Genomic DNA, 19051 nt, shown 5'->3' on the forward strand with positions numbered 1-19051 from the left:
TGACGTCTAAGAAAATGTTACAAGCTCTTTCTGAGCAGCTGTGTTCAAAAATAGTTTGCATATACTGCAAAGCGCTGAGCTGTGTGAAATGGTCCATCTGTCAAGTTTAATTTCCCCCACTTTGGGTCAGATCTTGGCTAGATCTCTAAATAGACAGTTTCCCAACATTATGTGCTGTAGATCTCTACACTCAGTTGACTCTCCTTTGAATCACAAATAAATGCCGACTGCTGTGACAAGTGTGCCACCCACTTTGCAGACAAGAATCACTCATAGGCGGGATGGCTTTAGGTCCACAAATTTGGTGAGGGAGTCTGCTCTCAGGATATAGAGCAGTAGCGGCTGGGGGGGTCCGGTGGCCTGCCAGAGCTTGTTGGTGGACTTCAACTCCCTTCAGCCCCAGCCAGCATGACCAATGGTCAGAGATGATGGGAGTTGAAGTCCAGCAACATCCAGAGCGCCACAGGTTCCCCACATCTGGTATACAGCATCATCTGCCTGATTATGCATTACCTGAACGATGTGTGCTAGCAGCATAGCTGTCAACTTTTCCCTTTTTTACAAGGAAAATTCCCTTATTCCGAATAGGATTCCTTGCAAGAAAAGGGAAAAGTTGACAGCTGTGTAACAGTATCTTGTGCATTTGGTGAGGAGTGTCCCCAAGTCAGTATCCCATACCCTCCAACATTTCTCCAAATAGGGACATCCTATTCAATAATAATAATAATAATAAATATATTTATACCCCACCCATCTGACTGGGTTGCCCCAACCACTCTGGGTGACTTCCAACATATATAAAAACAGAAAAAGTACACATTTAAAAACTTTGCCGTGCAGGGCTGCCTTCAGATGCCTTCAGATGTAAGGAGTTACATATCTCCTTGGCTCAGGTGTCACATAAACCCATACCCTCCAACATTTCTCTAATGAAAATAGGGACATCCTAAGGGAAAGCGGGGCATTCCAGGAGCAAGTCAGAAACCGGGGTGGCTTCTCTAAATCAGGGACACCCCTGGAAAATAGAGACACGGGGGGGGGGTCCTTTCGCAGCTGCCACCACCACTGCTTAGAACAAGTGCTGGTTTATCCTCTTCCCTGAGCTCGGCAACAGCAGGGTAAAGAGCCACATTCCAGGATCAAATCAGAAGCTGGAGTGGCTTTCGTAATTCCAGGACTGTCCCTGGAAAATCCTGACACTTGGAGGGTATGAAAGCTCATTGCTTCAAGACAGGCTTGAGGCCCTATTACTGCTTACGACATATATACACGCTCGCAGAGAGAAGCAAAAGTGTATCCGATGACCTCTGAAGCATTTGAAAGCTCTGAACCACTGCAGAGCATTGTTACTACGCTGTGGCAATTAATCAAACACAAATGCACGCGGATTGCAGATATTTATGGCAATGGAGCCCTTCAGACGGGGTGGCCCATAATCTGGGCTGCGACCTCCATCATGAATTGCATGGTCTGCTAGCCTGGAAATTTAAGGCACTCGTCCTAGTAGGTTTATGCCCTCGTCCCTGATGCCACCATGAGTTTCCCAGTCTTCTGTGAAATTTTAATTGCTCGAAAGCATTTCAAGGGACACTTCACGATCCATCAGTGGCATAAAAGAGAGAGACCACCCGGTGGAGAGTTCTGAATGTGGCGAACGGAATGTCCTCCCACAAAGGGCTTCCGTATTCTAAGGCAGCAATCCGGGCAATTGTTGATGCGTTTCTCTGTGGGGGTGACAGAGGAATGGAGGTTTTGAGAACCCTATGAATGACAGCCCTTACTCTCTATAAGGGAAATGCCTCTTCGAGGGAAGGTAAAGGAGTGTGACATCTCAGAGAAGCTGCAGAAGTTCTGGAAAAAAAGTGAGACGGAATTTGTATTTCTGTTGCTACTCACCTTACATATCTTGTAAGCCTTACTATTCTTGCCATATTGATCGATCCCCTGGGGTGGGGTGGGTGTGCAATCATCAAGACAGCACTTCTCTTTCGATTAATATTTGCGAAATGTACACCAGTGGTTGCCAACTCTGTCTCTTTGCAACAACTAAAAACACGTCCTCCTGTTAAGTTAAGCAGTACAGCGGTACCTCGGGTTACATACGCTTCAGGTTACAGACTCCGCTAACCCAGAAATAAGGCTTCAGGTTATGAACTTTGCTTCAGGATAAGAACAGAAATCATGCTCTGGTGGCGTGGTGGCAGCGGGAGGCCCCATTAGCTAAAGTGGTACCTCAGGTTAAGAACAGTTTCAGGTTAAGAATGGACCTCCGGAACGAATTAAGTACGTAAGCAGAGGCACCACTGTATTATGATCTGCAAAGGAGGTAAAATAAACCCCTGGTTTGGCCAAGGCCCACCATATTGTGTTGATCCTGTTTGCTGGATCCTGTTCTGTTTGTGCCCCTGCCTCGTGGACCATAATTTTTGTACCCAAACATTGGTAATTCTGCATCCGACTCTTTTTGTCCTATCCTCATAAACAGAAGTAAGAAACAAGCTTTCTCTTTCGTAAGAATTTGGTGCGAAGGGAAAAAAAAACCCCATCTTCAGTTTGGTTTGGCTTTTATTTTGTGTGGGACATCTGTGGATATGTTCAAATGTTCTGCAAATTTGTCAGCGCAAACTTTTCAGAATACAGATAACCAGTTTGCCCCCCTCTGCAATCTTTTAATCTAGGAAAGAAGCTACATAAACTGCGCCGGGCTCTTGCTATGATGATTTATCCTGAGAATTTTACTCACTCCATTAGCTCCCCATCAGGTAAGCAACATAAAGATCATTTACATTATTAAGATGGAGGCCCCACTGTCAAACACACCTGTAGGAAAACACTTTTAAGTTGTGGTATCCTATTTGCAGAATACTTTATCATCATGCAATGGAGGCTATGTACATAATGGATGTTCAAATCATAGTTGCCTCCAAAGAATCCACCCACAGCGCTACAATTCCCAGCACCTTTACGAAACTACAGTTCCCAGGATTCTTGAAAGGGGTGCTTTAAATACTTGATGGGTGTACACAGCCTGAGTGGCTTTTTTATGCAGCTTTGAAAACCATTTTAAAAAAATATTTCTCAAGCTCTTCTCATTCTGATGAAAGCTGTCTGCTGGTTTTACTGTTTATTTATTTTATCTGCTCTCCTGCATTTGCACACTCTTTATATTTTTTATTACGTGCTTTTCATTATCATGCCTTTGAATTTGCAAGGTGACAAAGAAGCTTTTCTAAAGCTAAGAGGCAGGGTGAAAACTAAAAAAAAAAAAGTAGTTCCAATGGGCTTCAATTACAAAGAAGTTAGATTTTGGTTGGACATTAGGAGGAACTTCTAGACCAGGCATCCCCAAACTCGGCCCTCCAGATGTTTTGGGACTACAATTCCCATCATCCCTGACCACTCGTCCTGTTAGCTAGGGATGATGGGAGTTGTAGTCCCAAAACAGCTGGAGGGCCGAGTTTGGGGATGTCTGCTCTAGACAGTAAGAACAGTTCAGTATTGAAGTTAATGACTTAGAGGAGTGGTGGGCTGCAAATTCATCTATTGAGGATGCTTGTAGCTCTAGAGTTTCCACCCTGAGCAGAGAATTAGATGGAAATAGTCTACAAGGCTCCTTCCAACAATGTGATTATGTGAAATTCAGAGTTTTGTCCTACTTCCTGGCAATTTAGCAGATGCAAACAGGGTCACTATGGTGTACTATCTTTAACCCCACTATTGTCAGATAACTATTGTTGCAATCCTAAAGTCACTTACTAGGCCATGTGGAGAATTCAGTATGCTGGATCAGACAAAAGTCAGTTTGTCCCAGCATTTCGCTTCCACCAGCAGACAACACATGCCTTATGAAAAATCAGAAGCAAGTTATGGTTTAAAGAAAACAGTCTTATCCTGTTGTCTGTCCCCTGTGTTTGGTAGATGGGCAGGACTTCTGAATACAGACATCCTCCATTATTTTGTCTAATCCCTGCCTCCCCGCCATGTAAACTTTTGGACATCATCATTATAACTTGTGGTTATGAGTTCCACAAGGTAATAGAGTAAGTTTTCCTTTAGGATGGGGGAACCCTTTGAAACTGAGGTGTTGCTGACATCAGAAACCCATGTGGTTTCAAGCCAAAATAAAAATAAAAATGCATGTGTTGCATTCTAAACTGAACAAAAGACATAAAAGAAGATTCAGTGGACTCAAGTGATCATTTATACTTCTTAGGAGTTTTTGAGAATTCCCAGAGTTAATGTACGGAGTAAGCTTTTAAAAGCAAACATGGTTCTATGGCCCTCTGGTGGCATTTTATGAGCTACAACATGCTGTAATAAAATTTAAATACGCTGATGGGCAAAGGGTCAACCGTACTGACTGAATACCACTTCCGCAACACACTTATTTATGAAAATATTTGGGGGCATGGTCCATCCAAGGAACCTCAAAACATAATACACAATGAATACAAGCAATCTGAAAGTTCTCAAAATTGGCCAAAGATTGCCTTGAGGCCGTCAGAGTTTTGCAGGAGGGATTCAAATGCCTACAGAAATATTAGGGTTTATGCAGCTAAAGTGACTTATGTGCAGGAACAGCACCAAGTCCACACTAAACTGGCATGTGGAAGTGCCCCAAGAAAGAGCTATTGCAGTCATGTCCTGCTTCTTATATGAGAAACAAGACAGCAGACTAGGCAGGTCTCTTGGTCTGATCTAGTAGGGCTCAAACCTTCTTTGCAATAAGCCCCACTGGATTCAACGGGGCTAAAGTCAGCGGCAGAGGAAACCGCTCGGGCACGTGGGGTGGCGCATCCAGGGGTGGGGTGAACCGCCCATAGGGGTGAGGGTTGGGCGCACCATGGGGCCTCTGGAGTCTGCCTGCCTCCTCCCACTCAGCCGCCTTACAGCTGGGGGAAGGCAGCGGGGGGACCGTTTGGGCAGCGTGGAGCCTGCTCGCACCCGAGCCCCGCAGTGAGTGCTGCCTGGCATTTTGTCACCCCTAGTGGTGACACCCGGGGTGGTCCACCCCTACATCACCCCTCTTCCACCACCACTTGCTGAAGTCCCAAGCAAGTTTTTCATAGGGCCTTAATAGCTGCTGGATCCAATTGGACAAGCAATCATAATGAAACTAATTTGCATGTACAGCCTGATTGGTTGGCACTGCTCTCTACTTCAGTGCTTGCCGGGCTGAAGAAACAATGGGAACTCCCATCACTTGCCACCCTGGTGGTTGCCCCCCACCCCCATTGACCCGTCTTAGACAGTGGCAAAACGCCGCCATCTTTCCTGAATCCATCCTCATTCACCCTGGGGATGAAGTTTTGAAACCATGGCAGCGGAGGCCTCTTCCTGAGAGCCAATGTAGTCCTCCTCTAATGGGAAATGCCCAATATGTTAACATAGCAAGTCGTCTGCGTGAAGAATAAGCCCAATGGAATGATCCAGTCTGCCTCCTCCAAGTCCAAAGTAGTTGTTGCTCTGGGAGGAAAACGGTAATAAGGGTCGCCTTCTGGTGAGTCTGGGTAAACGCTGGGGGGTGGGTGGGGGAGAGGCAGTTCGTTCCATAGAGACAACAATGCTTGATTTAAGAACAGGGTTAGCCACTAGTTTTCCCAAAAGGCCGCTTTGAGGAGGGGGGGGTATACAGAGCTTTGGATCATGGCCACTCCCACCTCACAATGGGTGTTTGTATCCCAGAAATTCTAATGCCCACATCTGTTTGCCGCTGGATCGACTTGGGTGGTATGTCATTTATCAGTTTTGTTAAGCTTATATTCTGCCCTTCCTCCGAAGAGCTCGGCACAACATACATTTTACTTATTTCACAACTTACTGCATGAAAATTATATACCTCTCGATTGTGAAAATAAAATAAAATGCAGGGCTCCCTCCCCTCTTTTTTTAAATCATGACAACCTGGTGAAATAACCTGAGAAATAGTGCAGGCTCAAGGTCACCCAGTGAGCTTCATTTGAGTGGGCATATAGCCGCTCCATCACAACACAGACTGCTCATCTTTAACATTTGGAGGGAAGGAGGCTATAGCAGACATTTCAACATCAGTGGGTTCCAGAAAGCAGACCCTCCAAATGTCCCTATTTTCAAGGGACAGTCCTGGATTTACAAAAGCCGTCCCGGTTTCTGATTTGATCCCGAAATGTCCCGCTTTTCCTTAAGACGTTTCTATTTTCATCAGAAAAATGTTGGAGGCTATGGAGTTATGTGACCCCCCGAGCCAAGGAGATAAGTAGCCATACAACCTTTAGAAGACAGCTCTGTAGTTTTTTAATGTTTAATGTTTTATCATGCCTCTATATATGGTGGAAGCTGCCCAGAGTGGCTGGGGCAACCTAGTTGAATGGGCAGGGTATAAAGAATAAAAGTCTTGTTGCTTTTTTAAAAAATTGAGACAGTGTGAATGCTTTCAAGCCTCATTATCAATGGAGAAGCTTCCCAGTATGAAAACGCATAGCCTGTTTTTTTACTGATTTACTTGCTGCACTTATATTCTACCTTCCTTCTGAGAGTGGTATGCTGGGCTCTCCCCCTCCCCACACGTAAACATTACATCCTCACGACACCCCTGTGGTGTAGGTCAGCCTGAATGATAGTTACAGGTCCAGGGCCACCCACTGAGTTTCATGGTTGAATGGGGACTTGAACCTGAGTTTCCCATCTTCTGCTTCCACTGGCAGCAACGAGGCGACGGAGCTACAGTATTTGTGGCCGTTAATTGGGCCATGATTGCCCCCGACGCAATTGCTTTCTGTTCTCTGCACTTCCAGTGACCACGGAACGCATCATGTCTACTACGAAGCCAGAACCGACTTCTACGTCTTCAGAGACCTCTGACGAAAGTCTCGGGGATGAGGTAGTTGTGTATTCAAGCTCGTTTGCATACCATGGGTGGCATCCAACAAAAACAATTTTTAACTGTGCAATGTAACTTTCCCAACCTTCCCCCCCCCAACTCTCCAAAGCAGTTGGGGGGCAGTCCACGGAGGGGAAATTAGATGGCACAGCTCAAAGCTGTTGCATTACCACAAGTGTTTAGATGAATACTTCCCACTTTGTTTCTGTCTAAAGATGTTCCGACTGTTCTTTTCTTCCTCCTGTTTTTTTTGCTGGGCTACACTCCCTTTCGCTTTCTTATTGTCTCCTCAACGATCAGATTATCCATCTCTCCAAGTTTTGCAATGCCATCTCAATCCCCCAAAGGTGCAGAAATAAAGGTGTGTTTTGTTTTTGAAAGAACCTCATACAAAATGCATGTTTTAAGGGGAGGATGCACCGAAAAAAAAATGTGTGTTTTACAAGCAAAGTATGTACAAAATGTGTAAAGTTTACATGTAGATTTTGGGGGGTGGGGCATTCCTTTGGAAAGTCTGTAAAGACATGATGGAATGGCCCCATGATCGAGCATCAGTAAAAGTGAATGATCTGTCCATCCCTCACTTGCTACGGAATCTAAGAACCACAGTATGAAAGGCAGGGCACTGAGAGAATCTCAGCAGATCTCAGAGCACAAACTTGTTCTAAACTTGTGTATTTTAAGTTGTTTTGTCTTCGTTTTAAATGTTGTTGTTTTTTGGAAGTCACTTTGAGTTTCATTTTTGAAAAGCAAGTGACTAATAAATGTAATAAATGTTTAAAATAAAATGATAAAGTCCACCCAAACACGGAGGGTTGCTAGCTTCGGGTTATAGTATTGACTTGCATTACAAATCGTGGCCTCTGCTTCTTTTGTGATATGCTATTGTTTATTGGTACTGCCGTCGTGTGGGCGTGTTGTTTTTTTTTGAACTGTGCTCTGAATGGTTTTATTTATTTATTGTACAACTGATGGCTTAAATGACAAAGATCTGGCTTCGGTTTCCGTGTCAGAATGTCTTGAAGAGAGTTGGCAGCCTCCCCTTGGTGTGCTCTGTCTGCGACTTGGTTTCTTCAAACTACACCTCCATCAAGAGAAAAAGCTCCTACCTTCAGACAGTGTGTGGCGGGGCAGAGAAAGGCATGAAGACCATCACTGGAGCTGCCATGAACAAGGCACAGCCACTGCTGACTACACTTGAACCTCAGAGTGAGTAAAACTGAGGCAGAGGGCTGTATTTTGTGTGCACACTAAATGCAACAAGCTAGAATTGGCCGAAGAGATTGCAACGAGCATTTCTTGCCAAGCTAGCCCACAATTGCCCTAAAATTCCACTGCTATCAACACACACAACAATCTATTTGAGAGCCAGTGTGGTGTAGTGCTTAAGAGCGGTAGTCTCGTAATCTGGTGGACCGGGTTCGCCTCCCCGTTCCTCCACATGCAGCTGCTGGGTGACCTTGGGCTAGTCACACTTCTCTGAAGTCTCTCAGCCTCACTCACCTCACAGAGTGTTTGTTGTGGGGGAGGAAGGGAAAGGAGAATGTTAGCCGCTTTGAGACTCCTTCGGGTAGTGAAAAGCGGGATATCAAATCCAAACTCTTCTATTCAAGCTTCTCTAGGTTTAGGAGTCCTTCCTACATTGGAAATGAGGTCCAGCACAGTGCAGGAACTTCCTTGGAACCCTGTAGACCAGTAAACGGATTCTAGTCAGCGGCGAAGCGTGACTCCAACACGCCCGGGGTGGGAGGGGACGGGCACCCACCAACGCAAGGGGGCGGAGCAAGCGGCAGAGAACTAAGGCATCACGCAACCAACCCCCACTGCCGCTGGGGCAACCCCAGCCCCGAGCAGAGGCTGTTGTGCCCTTCTGGCACTCCCCTCCCCAGATCTGAGCTTTGCAAGGCTGCTCAGTGTGGGGAGACAGCGCAAACGAAAGTCACCTGGCTCGGTTACTTTGCTTGCGTTTTGAAGGACACTCACTGCTGCAGGGCGCCTGTTTGTGCGTGCTGTGTTTTCCTGCAGAAGGTTCCGCTTTCAAGTTCACCCCCGCCCCATATCTCCAGTGGGATGGAGTCAGGCTTCACCCCCCCTCCCCACGGCTCCCCAAGCTGGTGCCAGCCACCCCCTGTCCAGGATGGTAGTGCCGGGAGGCGTGCGTGCCATTTTGTCACCCCCCTCATCGATGACACCCGGGGCGGCCCGCACCCCCTTCCTACGCCACTGATTCTAGTAAGTCCCTTTTCTACTTTGCTCAGTAGTCCACCAAGAAAAAACGGGGATCTGCTGCTGAATTTGGTTGTTACAGACAGAAATCCAAAACTGACCAGCCAAATAATCACACCAGTGGTGGAAAAAGTAAAGGTTTGTTCAAACGGCAGTAAGAAATTACAGGGGAACCGAGTTCAAAATCCTGTACAAAAGTCGTGTTGGGTAATTTCTTCCAGGTTAGAAATGTGGTTGATGTTTTCCTGATTTCCTTTTATGAACATAGGCCTGCCCTCAGTCACTTGGCTATTTAACTGTGTGCTGTTAGATTAATTGATTTACTGCTGTTGTTATTGTTGCAATCTTTGAGGGATGTGAAATTCCAGGGGTTCCAGGCACTGACTCAGGGTTCATGTTTCCTTTGGAATGAGGGACAGCGGAGCCTGTGCCTTTAAAGAGCGGGTTTTCATGGGGAAAAGCTCTGGAGTAAAAAATAAAATAAAAATAAAGGATGCTTGGACACGGAGCTTTAAAGTGTGGACCATGCCTGGAAAGCGCGAAGAAAAGGTAAGAGTGGATAAGCCCATAGAAAAATAAAAAGGACATTGGAAAAATGAGGGACTGAGAGAAAGAACAATTGATAGATTTTCACCCTACCAGTATTTTGTAACCGGTGCCAAAGTTCCTTGTGTGATTTCTTGGTATGATATTTTTGTTACAAATAAGTCAAAGCTCAATTGTTTTAGTGAGACTGAAAGAGACTCATGACAGCAACCATAACAAAAACCTAAGTGTCTTCCTCTCTGTGTCTCCTTAGTTGCAACAGCAAATAGGTACGCCTGTCGGGGCTTAGATACAGTGGAAGAGAGGATGCCCATCCTTCAGCAGACGGCTGATCAGGTGAGCAGTTGTCTGCCTGCCAGAAGATTGTAAACATTTATTTAGGTCATTTCGAATAAGTCTCTGGGCACTTTGCAACATCTTAAAAACATCGCAAATAGAGGTGAAGAAATGCCACAATAGACCCACAGTTCAAAGCAGCCCAAAACCAAGAGAAAAGATGGTCCTCTTGAAACACAGAGGGCAGATACATTGGACAAAAGATATTGGTCATAATATAGATATGGAAGCATGGGAACGACTGTGGAATACAGACATAAAATTTACAGCATGTCATTGCTCTAACAGAAAATGATATATCGATGGTACCTAACAGGGGCGTACCCAGGATCAAAACTTGGGGGGGGGGGGCAAGCCATGGTCGTTCAGGTTGTGACATTTCAGCACGGAAAAGGCGAATGAAACCAAAATCTTAAGAAAATTATATATAATTATAGCAGTGCTTTATTACGGTAGTTATTACAATGATTTGCTTGAACTAATGCCTCGCATTCAACTAAAATACTGATCAACTAACGGTGTGTGGCTCAGTTTATATAGTGACACGGAACTCACTAGACCCCTCTAGAAGATTCCCTCTTCTCTCTGCTAGAGCCCGCTAGAGACCTCTCCCTCCCTTGAATCCCACTGGCTGGCTGACATAGATCCCTCTACCAGTCGCTAGGTGGCTCTAGATACTTCTCGGTTTTTACACCATTTCAGTGTGGTAAACAACTGATTATTCGCCATCGCCCTACCTAATTTTGTTTTGTTTCTTCACTTTATAACCATTTTTTAAAAAATTGCTTCGCCCTTCTCTGGGTACACCCATGGAAGTTGGCAAAAATGTATAAATCCAAATCAAATAAGTGTTGGAAATGTAAATCGAAAGAAGGTTCTTTTTATCATACGTGGTGGTCTTGTAGTAAGGCTAAAGCTTACTGGGAAATGGTGTTTAAAATAACATTTGGGGGGGAACAACCCCAGCAGCTTTCCATTTGGGAATTATAAGGACAGAACTACTCAAACTGTCTAGAAATTTATTCATGTGTGCTGCTACAGCGGCAAGAATGTTACTCGCCCAAAAATGGAAGGAAGAAGGAGTCCCAGCAAAAGAAGAATGGGTACAAAAGCTTATGGAATATGCAGAAATGGCGATACCTAGCAGAAAAATAAGAAATCAAGATAACAAACTTTGTATAAAAGAATGGAAATGGTTTACTGAATATTTACAAATAAACTGTAAACAGGATTATTGTAATAACCTGCAGCTTTATAAGCGTATATATTTAAAGTAGATGAATAAATGAGCAAATTAAGTTAATGCGGATATGCAGAGAATATTAAAAATAAATTTAAGGAACTGCAGAAAGAAGGGGCAGGAAGCCAACTTTTGAAATGTTAAAATGATCATAAAATTATTGAAATGTATAAAATTGAAAATCATAAATAATTTTTTAATTAAATAATTTAAAAAAAACACAGAGGTAAACTCAGGTCGCATCCCATGCACCATAAATTTAGAGCACATGTCTTTCTTGCAAAGAAGCCAGGGCACTACAGTTTGCCCGTCCCAGAGCTCCAATTCACAGTCCCCAAGACAAAAGCTAGTTTCCAATATTTCCACCAGGGTGTGTCTTCTGACTCTTGCAGGTTGTCTGTGGTACGAAGGAGATGATGTCTTCTAAAGTCACATGTGCAAAGAGCGCCATGACCCGCAGGCTATCAGGGATGGTGGACATGACCAGAGATGCTGTCCAGGGTAGCGTAAGGACCACAACGTCCATGGTGACCGGTAGTATGAGCCTGTTGATGGGGACGAGAGTTGGCCAGATGGCCAAGACCGGCGTGGACACCGTGCTGGGCAGGTCCCATGCATTTATAGATCACTATCTCCTGGTTGCCGATGAAGATATGAGTAAGGGCTCCCTACAGTGCTTGCCCCCTACCTGTATGGTATAGAGTGGTTTTTAATCTTAAAGATACGTGCAGACAAAGTACCACCAAGATTTAGACCTGGGGTGGGAGAACCCTTTCAGCTCAAGTGCCGCATTCCTTTCTGGGCAAATTCTGGCGGTCCCATGCCCGGTGGGGGGGCAGGTACAGAGGCAAAGTACCCCTTTGGACAGTAGACTCAGGTGGGCACCACTGCGGGCTGGCATTCCCCCCGCCTGCTTCTTGCCTTTATGTACTTCCTTGAAGCCCCAAACAAACATTTCAAGTCATAACAGAAGTTGGCCAGTGTACGCGAGGTCTACACTTTTTTTTAAAGATCTATGACTCTGTAGTTTTTAGCGGTGAATGCTGCTGTTGTCAAACAGCTGTTCGGGGCTGCCCCATGTTGCCCGGCGACTTATAATTTCATGGTGAGTTCTGGCACCAATTTTTCTTGATAAAAATCGCTGCACATATCTAGGCAAGCAAGAGGCAATACCAGACCTCAAGGACGCATTCTGCGCAGGCAGAGTGAGGGGTGTGCCTTGGGGAGAGGATTGTGGCATAAGGATAGCCCTGAGGGCCACATAGAGAGGACTAGAGGGCCATATTTATCCCCCGAGCCTGAGATTCCATGCTCCTGATTTAGACAAAACATAAATGTCTAAGGCTGGGTTAGCTCCACGAACATCTTTCCACAACTTTATGCTCCTCCTGTTGGATTTAAATACAAACAAACAAATGTGTATACATGTTCCATTAACTGTGAAGCCTCTATCACTTAGATGTGCCAAATTTATTATGGAGCCTGACCACTCACGAGGGGGGTCAGCGTCTGTGAAAATATTAGGCCCTAGACAAAATGATCCCTCCCCAGCTCACTGTCCTCTCTGTAGGTAGCAAAATGGGAAGAGAGATTTCAGAAATTTTGCAAAGGGGACAGGCAATGTGGTGAAATGAGGGGCATATTGGAGGGGGGGGCAGCCTTGGCAGCAAGGAGAGGTTTGCCTGGTGGCTGGCAGGCACCATCACCCCACCCCCGCCAACCTCACTTCCCAAAGTCATCTTGAAAGATAAGTGATGAAATAGCATAATTCCCAGGACATCTCTGCAGGTGTGTGGGGGGAGGAATGGCAGCCAGACTAACTGGCAGGTCCCAGAGATTTTCTGGGGAGTGGTGACTGGGGAAAGTAAGGCACTTCACCCTCTTTCACCCCCACACATGTTTTCAGCTGCAGTGGGAAAAACACATACGACCCACAGAAATCAATGGACCCACTATGGTTGCATGAAAAGCTTTAAACAATGGCTCCACCATTCGGGCATAAAATGTGATGACAATTTCACTTATAAAACGGTCCCCAAGAATGCCAACATGGTTAATCCCTGGCGTAGGGAAACACTGTGCACATGGCAACTGGCTCATGGAGAGGTCTCCTGGCCAAGGATCCCAACACATCACAAAAATAACTAGGGCCACCTTGAACACGGGGCTGCTGAAATCTCCTGCTTCAACCTTCTGTCTCCCTTTACGATCACACAGTGATGTTTCTTTCGTTTCAGATGTGACTCGGCCATGTTCTGAATGTGGAGTGGGGGGTTCTGGGGAGGAAGTGCAGGCGCAGATCAGGTGCGAAGGGTACATGGTCTGCTTGCTTTCCTTGCTGAACAAATTCCAACACTATGCTTCGATGCAGTCTCAGCGCCGCATCAGCCACACGTGCCAGAGCCTCCAAAGGGTCACGGAAAACTGCTATGCGGTAAGAGCACATTTCCCCTGCCTCTTCTTTCCCCTTCCCATGTCTCTCCGGGCTGGGAGAAAACAATCACATCTCCCTTGAAAATAAAAAAGTTTCAGTGAGGGTGAAATGTTTCTTAGATTAGCCCCAAAGATGGTGTGTGTGTGAGAGAGGGCGGGGGAAGGGGGGACAACTGTGTCATCAAGGTCAAATTCTACACCAGAACTTTCCAAACTTTTCATATTCGTGACACACTTTTTAGATATGCATCATTTAGTGACACGGTAATTCAGTTTACTAGCAAACTAGAGGTTAAACTAAAGGAAGGTAAAAGGTAAAGGACCCCTGGACGGTTAAGTCCAGTCAAAGGCTACTATGGCATTGTGGTGCTCATCTCGCTTTCGGGCCGAGAGAGCCGGCGTTTGTCCAAAGACAGCTTTCTGGGTCATGTGGCCAGCAGGACTAAACCGCTTTTGGCACAACGGGACACGGTGATGGAAACCAGAGCATATGGAAACAGTTTACCTTCTGCCACAGTGGTACCTATTTATCTACTTGCACTGGCATGATTTCGAACTGCTAGGTTGGCAGGAGCTGGGACAGAGCAACAGGAGCTCACCCTGTTGGGTGGACTCGAACTGCCGACCTTCCGATCGGCAAGCCCAAGAGGCTCAGTGGTTTAGACCACAGCGCCACCCATGTCCAGAGGTTAAACTAACCCCTTTCTAGCCCTGGAAACAGCATGGGGAGCATTCACACGACACACCTACACACTGCAACCGACACAGCAATGTTTGGAAAGCTCTTGTTTATACATGGCAGAATGAGAAGTACACTGCCATGTAAAGAGAGAGAGAGGAGAACATAAGACCACTGAGTCCACAAACTAAAGTAAATGCATGGGAAAGGGAATTTATGCTCCAAATTTAAACAGCACTAAATGCAAGCTGTGCTGGGGAAGGGTGACCAGGACACTAACAGTGCACTCCTGATTTCCCCACTGCAAGTGTGTAGCCTGCATTTGGCACTGTTCGGGTTCAGTGGATTCCCGGGTGGATTTGAGCCTGGCTTGCGTTTGGCACACAATATGCACATGCTGGCCAGCTCCTGGGTACGTCAGCAGCATGATCCACAGAGTTCAGCAGGTTCACAGCACAAAGTTCACAGCACAAAGTTAAGTGATAACACCTCCCTGTAAGCTGATCCACAGTAAAAAAAAAGCATTAGGAGCAAGGGCTGGTGGAAAAGTTGGCAACTTCATCCTTTTATTACGTCACACCCGCCATGTCAAAATATCTCTTTAAGTGTGGAGAGGCCACAGCTCAGTAGCAGGAGAAATGCTTTGCATACAGAACGTTGCAGGTTCGAGTCCTGGCATCTTGAGATAAGGCTAGCAAAGAGTCCTGCCTGAAACTCTGGAGAGCCAATGCCAGCCAGTGCACAGCTATTACCTATTATTATTATTATTATTATTATTATTATTATTATTATTATTATTACATTTATGTAAAACCTTTTTTCAAGGTGGTCACATGGATCTAACCTTTTCCCATTTTATCCTCACAACAATCAGGTCGATGATCTCTGGCGGGCTAGGGACAAAAGTGAGAGCTGTTTCCTAGTTCTGCTGGATCTCTCGGCGGCTTTTGATACCATCAACCATAACATCCTTCTGGGCCGTCTAGAGGGGCTGGGAGCTGGGGGCACTGTTATTTATTGGTTCCGCTCCTTCCTCCTGTGGCGTGTTCAGAAAGTGGTGGTGGGGGATGAGTGTTCAGACCCCTGGGCTCTCACTTGTGGGGTGCCTCAGGGTTCTGTCCTCTCCCCCATGCTTTTTAACATCTATATGCAGCCGCTAGGAGAGATCATCAGGGGGTTTGGGCTGGGTGTTCATCAATATGCGGATGATACCCAGCTCTATCTCTCATTTAAATCAGAACCAGTGAAGGCGGTGAAGGTCCTGTGTGTGTCTGGAGGCGGTTGGAGGATGGGTGGTGGCTAACAGATTGAGGTTGAATGCTGACAAGACAGAAGTACTGCTTTTGGGGGACAGGAGGCAGGCAGGTGTGGAGGACTCCCTGGTCCTGAATGGGGTAAACTATGCCCCTGAAGGACCAGGTGAACAGCCTGGGAGTCATTTTGGACTCGCAGCTGTCCATGGAGGCGCAGGTCAATTCTGTGTCCAGGGCAGCTGTTTTCCAGCTCCGTCTGGTACGCAGGCTGAGACCCTACCTGCCCGCGAAATGTCTCACCAGAGTGGTGCATGCTCTGGTTATCTCTCGCTTGGACTACTGCGATGCGCTGTATGTGGGGCTACCTTTGAAGGTGACCTGGAAACTACAACTAATCCAGAATATCACAGCTAGACTGGTGATTGGGAGTGGCCGCCAAGGCCACATAACACCAGTCTTGAAAGACCTACATTGGCTCCCAGTACATTTCCAAGCACAATTCAAAGTGTTGGTGCTGACCCTGAAAGCCCTAAACGGCCTTGGTCCAGTATACCTGAAGGAGCGTCTCCACCCCCATCGTTCCACCCCCATCGTTCTACCCAGACACTGAGGTTCAACACCGAGGGCCTTCTGGCGGTTCCCTTACTGCGAGAAGCTGTTACAAGGAACCAGGCAGAGGGCCTTCTCGGTAGTGGCACCCACCCTGTGGAACACCCACCAGATGTCAAAGAGAACAATAACTACCAGACTTTTAGAAGACATCTGAAGGCTGCCATTTAGGGAAGCTTTTAATGTTTGGACTACTGTATTTTAATATTTTGTTGGAAGCCACCAAGAGTGGCTGGGGAAACCCAGCCAGATGGGTGGGGTATAAATAATAAATTTATTATTATTATTATTACAGTACAACTCTGTCAGGTAGGTTTACTGGCCCAAGGTCACCCAATGAGCTTTGTGACTGAGTGGGGAATAACAGAAGCCCCATCTCCCAGGTCTTTGTTCAACACTCTAGAATTGTGGAATCTTAAGAGCTGGAAGGGATCCCAAGAGTCATCTAGTCCAAACCCCTGCAATGCAGGAATCTCAGTAAAAGCATCCTTGACAGGTGACTATTCAACCTCTGCTTAAAAAAAAAAAAAAACACAACCTCATAAGGCTTGGTTTCCAGAACTTTGATCATCTTGGTTGCCCTCCTCTGCACACGTTCCAGCTTGTCAATATCCTTCTTAAATTGTAGTCTAATCCAGCCTTTCTCAACCTTGGGTCCGCAGATGTTGCGCAACAATTCCCATCATCCCTGATGCAGCACTGGTCCTGCTAGCTATAATAATAATAATAATAATAATAATAATAATAATAATAATAATAATAATAATTTATTATTTGTACCCCGCCCATCTGGCTGGGTCTTCCCAACCACTCTGGGCGGCTTCCACCAAACATTAAAATACATTTAAAATATCACAGTTTAAAAACTTCCCTAAACAGGGCTGCCTTCAGGTATTTTCTGAATGTCAGGTAGTTGTCTATTCCCTTGACTTCACTACCGAGAAGGCCCTCTGCCTGGTTCCCTGTAGCTTTGCTTCTCGCAGTGAGGGAACCGACAGAAGGCCCTCGGCACTGGATCTCAGTGTCAGGGCTGAATGATGGGGGTGGAGACGCTCCTTCAGGTATACAGGACCGAGGCCGTTTAGGGCTTTAAAGGTCAGCACCAACACTTTGAATTGTGCTCGGAAACGTACTGGGAGCCAATGTAGATCTCTCAGGACCGGTGTTATGTGGTCCCGGCGGCCCCTCCCAGTCACCAGTCTAGCTGCCGCATTCTGGATTAATTGCAGTTTCCGGGTCACCTTCAAAGGTAGCCCCACATAGAGCGCATTGCTAGGGATGATGGGAGTTGTATGATATTGTTTTTTATTTTATTTTTTTATAATATATTTATTATTATTTTTTTGAAACATCAACAAAATACACACAACAAACATATACTAATACAAACTACAAAAAAGAAATAAAAATAAAAACTGTTACAAACATACTACAAAAGCAAAAAACAAAAAACCCTTCATTTAAAAGCTAATTCTTTCCTAAACATTATAAATAGACTTCCTCACGTCTGCCCTTCCTGCATTCATTATCATTCATCTTTAGTAATTTCTTTACATTGTATAAACCTTATTTTCCAAAAAATAATAATCCTATCCATTTCTTTAACTATCATCTTAGTTCATTATTTTCCATTTCTTTAACACTTAACCTAATCTAAATCTGCAGTCTAAACTTTTCTCCCAAGTTCCTTCTACATTTCAATCTTACTATATATTTTTTAATACAGTGGTGCCCGCTAGACGAAAATAATTCGTTCTGCGAAAATTTTCATCTATCGGGTTTTTCGTCTTGCGGAGCGGCAATGGCAGCCGCGCTCCGCAAAATGAAGAAAAAAAAAGACAAAAATTTTTCGTCTTGCGAGGCAGCCCCATAGACTTTTTCGTCTAGCGGGGCAGCCTTCCGCTAGATGAATGCCTTCGTCTAGCGAGTTTTTCGTCTAGCGAGGCATTCGTCTAGCGGGGCACCACTGTACACTTTAAATTTCTTCCATTCTTCTCCCACCGTGTCGTCCCTCTGGTCACGGAGATTCCCGGTCATCTCAGCACATATCTATGACACATATAGTCCATCGTTTTCATCTGCCATTCTTCAATCGTTGGTAGTTCCTCTGTCTTCCAGTTTTTAGCTATCAAAATTCTTGCTGCTGTTGTGGCATACATAAATACAGTTCTATCACATTTTGTGTGTGTGTGTGTGTGTGTGTGTGTGTGTGTGTGTGTGTATATATATATATATATATATATATATATATATATATATATATTCATTCATTCCCCAATGGATGTCTGCATTTCAGGAATGGAAGGCTTGGCTGGCCGCCTTGTACTATACAGTCACACTCCCTCTGAGAACCATCTACCTGATCATCCTCTTCAGCGTGGAAGAATTATCCTCCCAGTTTCAGGAGAATGTCCCCCAGGCCTCTTACGCCCTCGAAGAACTCAAGATGGCACTCTCCGCCCTGGAATGCCTGCAGGATCTCTGCCGAAGAATCTTCACCCGAGTGTGGGAGAGAATGTCGGAGGAGGAAAACCTGAATGCGCTTTTGAACTACGTGTCGCAGTCCCTGCCCTTTTGCTTCTTCACAAACAGCTGCAAATGCAGGACCTGCCCGGGCAGCGCCATAAGGGCCCTCAAGATCGCGCGGAGCGGGCAGGCGTCTCGAGGCACCCTTTCTGGGCGGCAGGAATCCAGGATCAGCTTCCTGGCAGCAGCAACCCCAACCACCTGAGCCCTCCTGGGTCTTGTTCACCTGTAGAAGGCAGAGGGGGAAAGTGTGCAACGTGGACTTGAGGGCATTTTTAAAAGGGCTTGGTTCTTAGATTAAATCCTAGGCAAACAGCAGCCTGGCAGTAAATGAGTGAATTAGA

At 45.6% G+C, this 19051-nt stretch overlaps 1 protein-coding gene across 4 annotated transcripts; it reads left to right on the forward strand.

Moving 5' to 3' along the window:
* The first annotated feature begins 1803 nt into the window (after positions 1 to 1803).
* LOC117054441 (perilipin-3-like) lies at positions 1804 to 19051 on the forward strand. Of its 4 annotated transcripts, XM_033163264.1 has the most exons (9): positions 1847 to 1862; positions 2486 to 2487; positions 2679 to 2762; positions 6774 to 6859; positions 7873 to 8068; positions 9885 to 9967; positions 11600 to 11864; positions 13445 to 13641; positions 18478 to 19051. In XM_033163264.1, the coding sequence occupies exons 3-9, from the start codon at positions 2714 to 2716 to the stop codon at positions 18910 to 18912; spliced, it is 1311 nt and encodes a 436-aa protein (XP_033019155.1). In that variant the 5' UTR covers positions 1847 to 1862; positions 2486 to 2487; positions 2679 to 2713; the 3' UTR covers positions 18913 to 19051. The 4 variants fall into 4 exon arrangements, with proteins under 4 accessions (XP_033019153.1, XP_033019155.1, XP_033019154.1 ...); XM_033163262.1 differs by lacking the exon at positions 2486 to 2487 and having other exon boundaries at positions 1804 to 1862; XM_033163263.1 differs by lacking the exons at positions 1847 to 1862; positions 2486 to 2487 and adding an exon at positions 1865 to 1908.

This window comes from Lacerta agilis, chromosome 10, assembly GCF_009819535.1.
Source record: "Lacerta agilis isolate rLacAgi1 chromosome 10, rLacAgi1.pri, whole genome shotgun sequence".
Lineage (NCBI taxonomy): Eukaryota > Metazoa > Chordata > Lepidosauria > Squamata > Lacertidae > Lacerta > Lacerta agilis.

Bases quoted from the DNA above. Each gene is read 5' to 3' on its own strand.
- LOC117054441 (XM_033163262.1), top strand. From the start codon at position 2,714: ATGATGATTTATCCTGAGAATTTTACTCACTCCATTAGCTCCCCATCA. The intron at 6,860-7,872 runs GTAGTTGTGTAT...TTTCCGTGTCAG, and splicing joins ACGAAAGTCTCGGGGATGAG to AATGTCTTGAAGAGAGTTGG. The intron at 11,865-13,444 runs GTAAGGGCTCCC...CTTTCGTTTCAG, and splicing joins GGTTGCCGATGAAGATATGA to ATGTGACTCGGCCATGTTCT.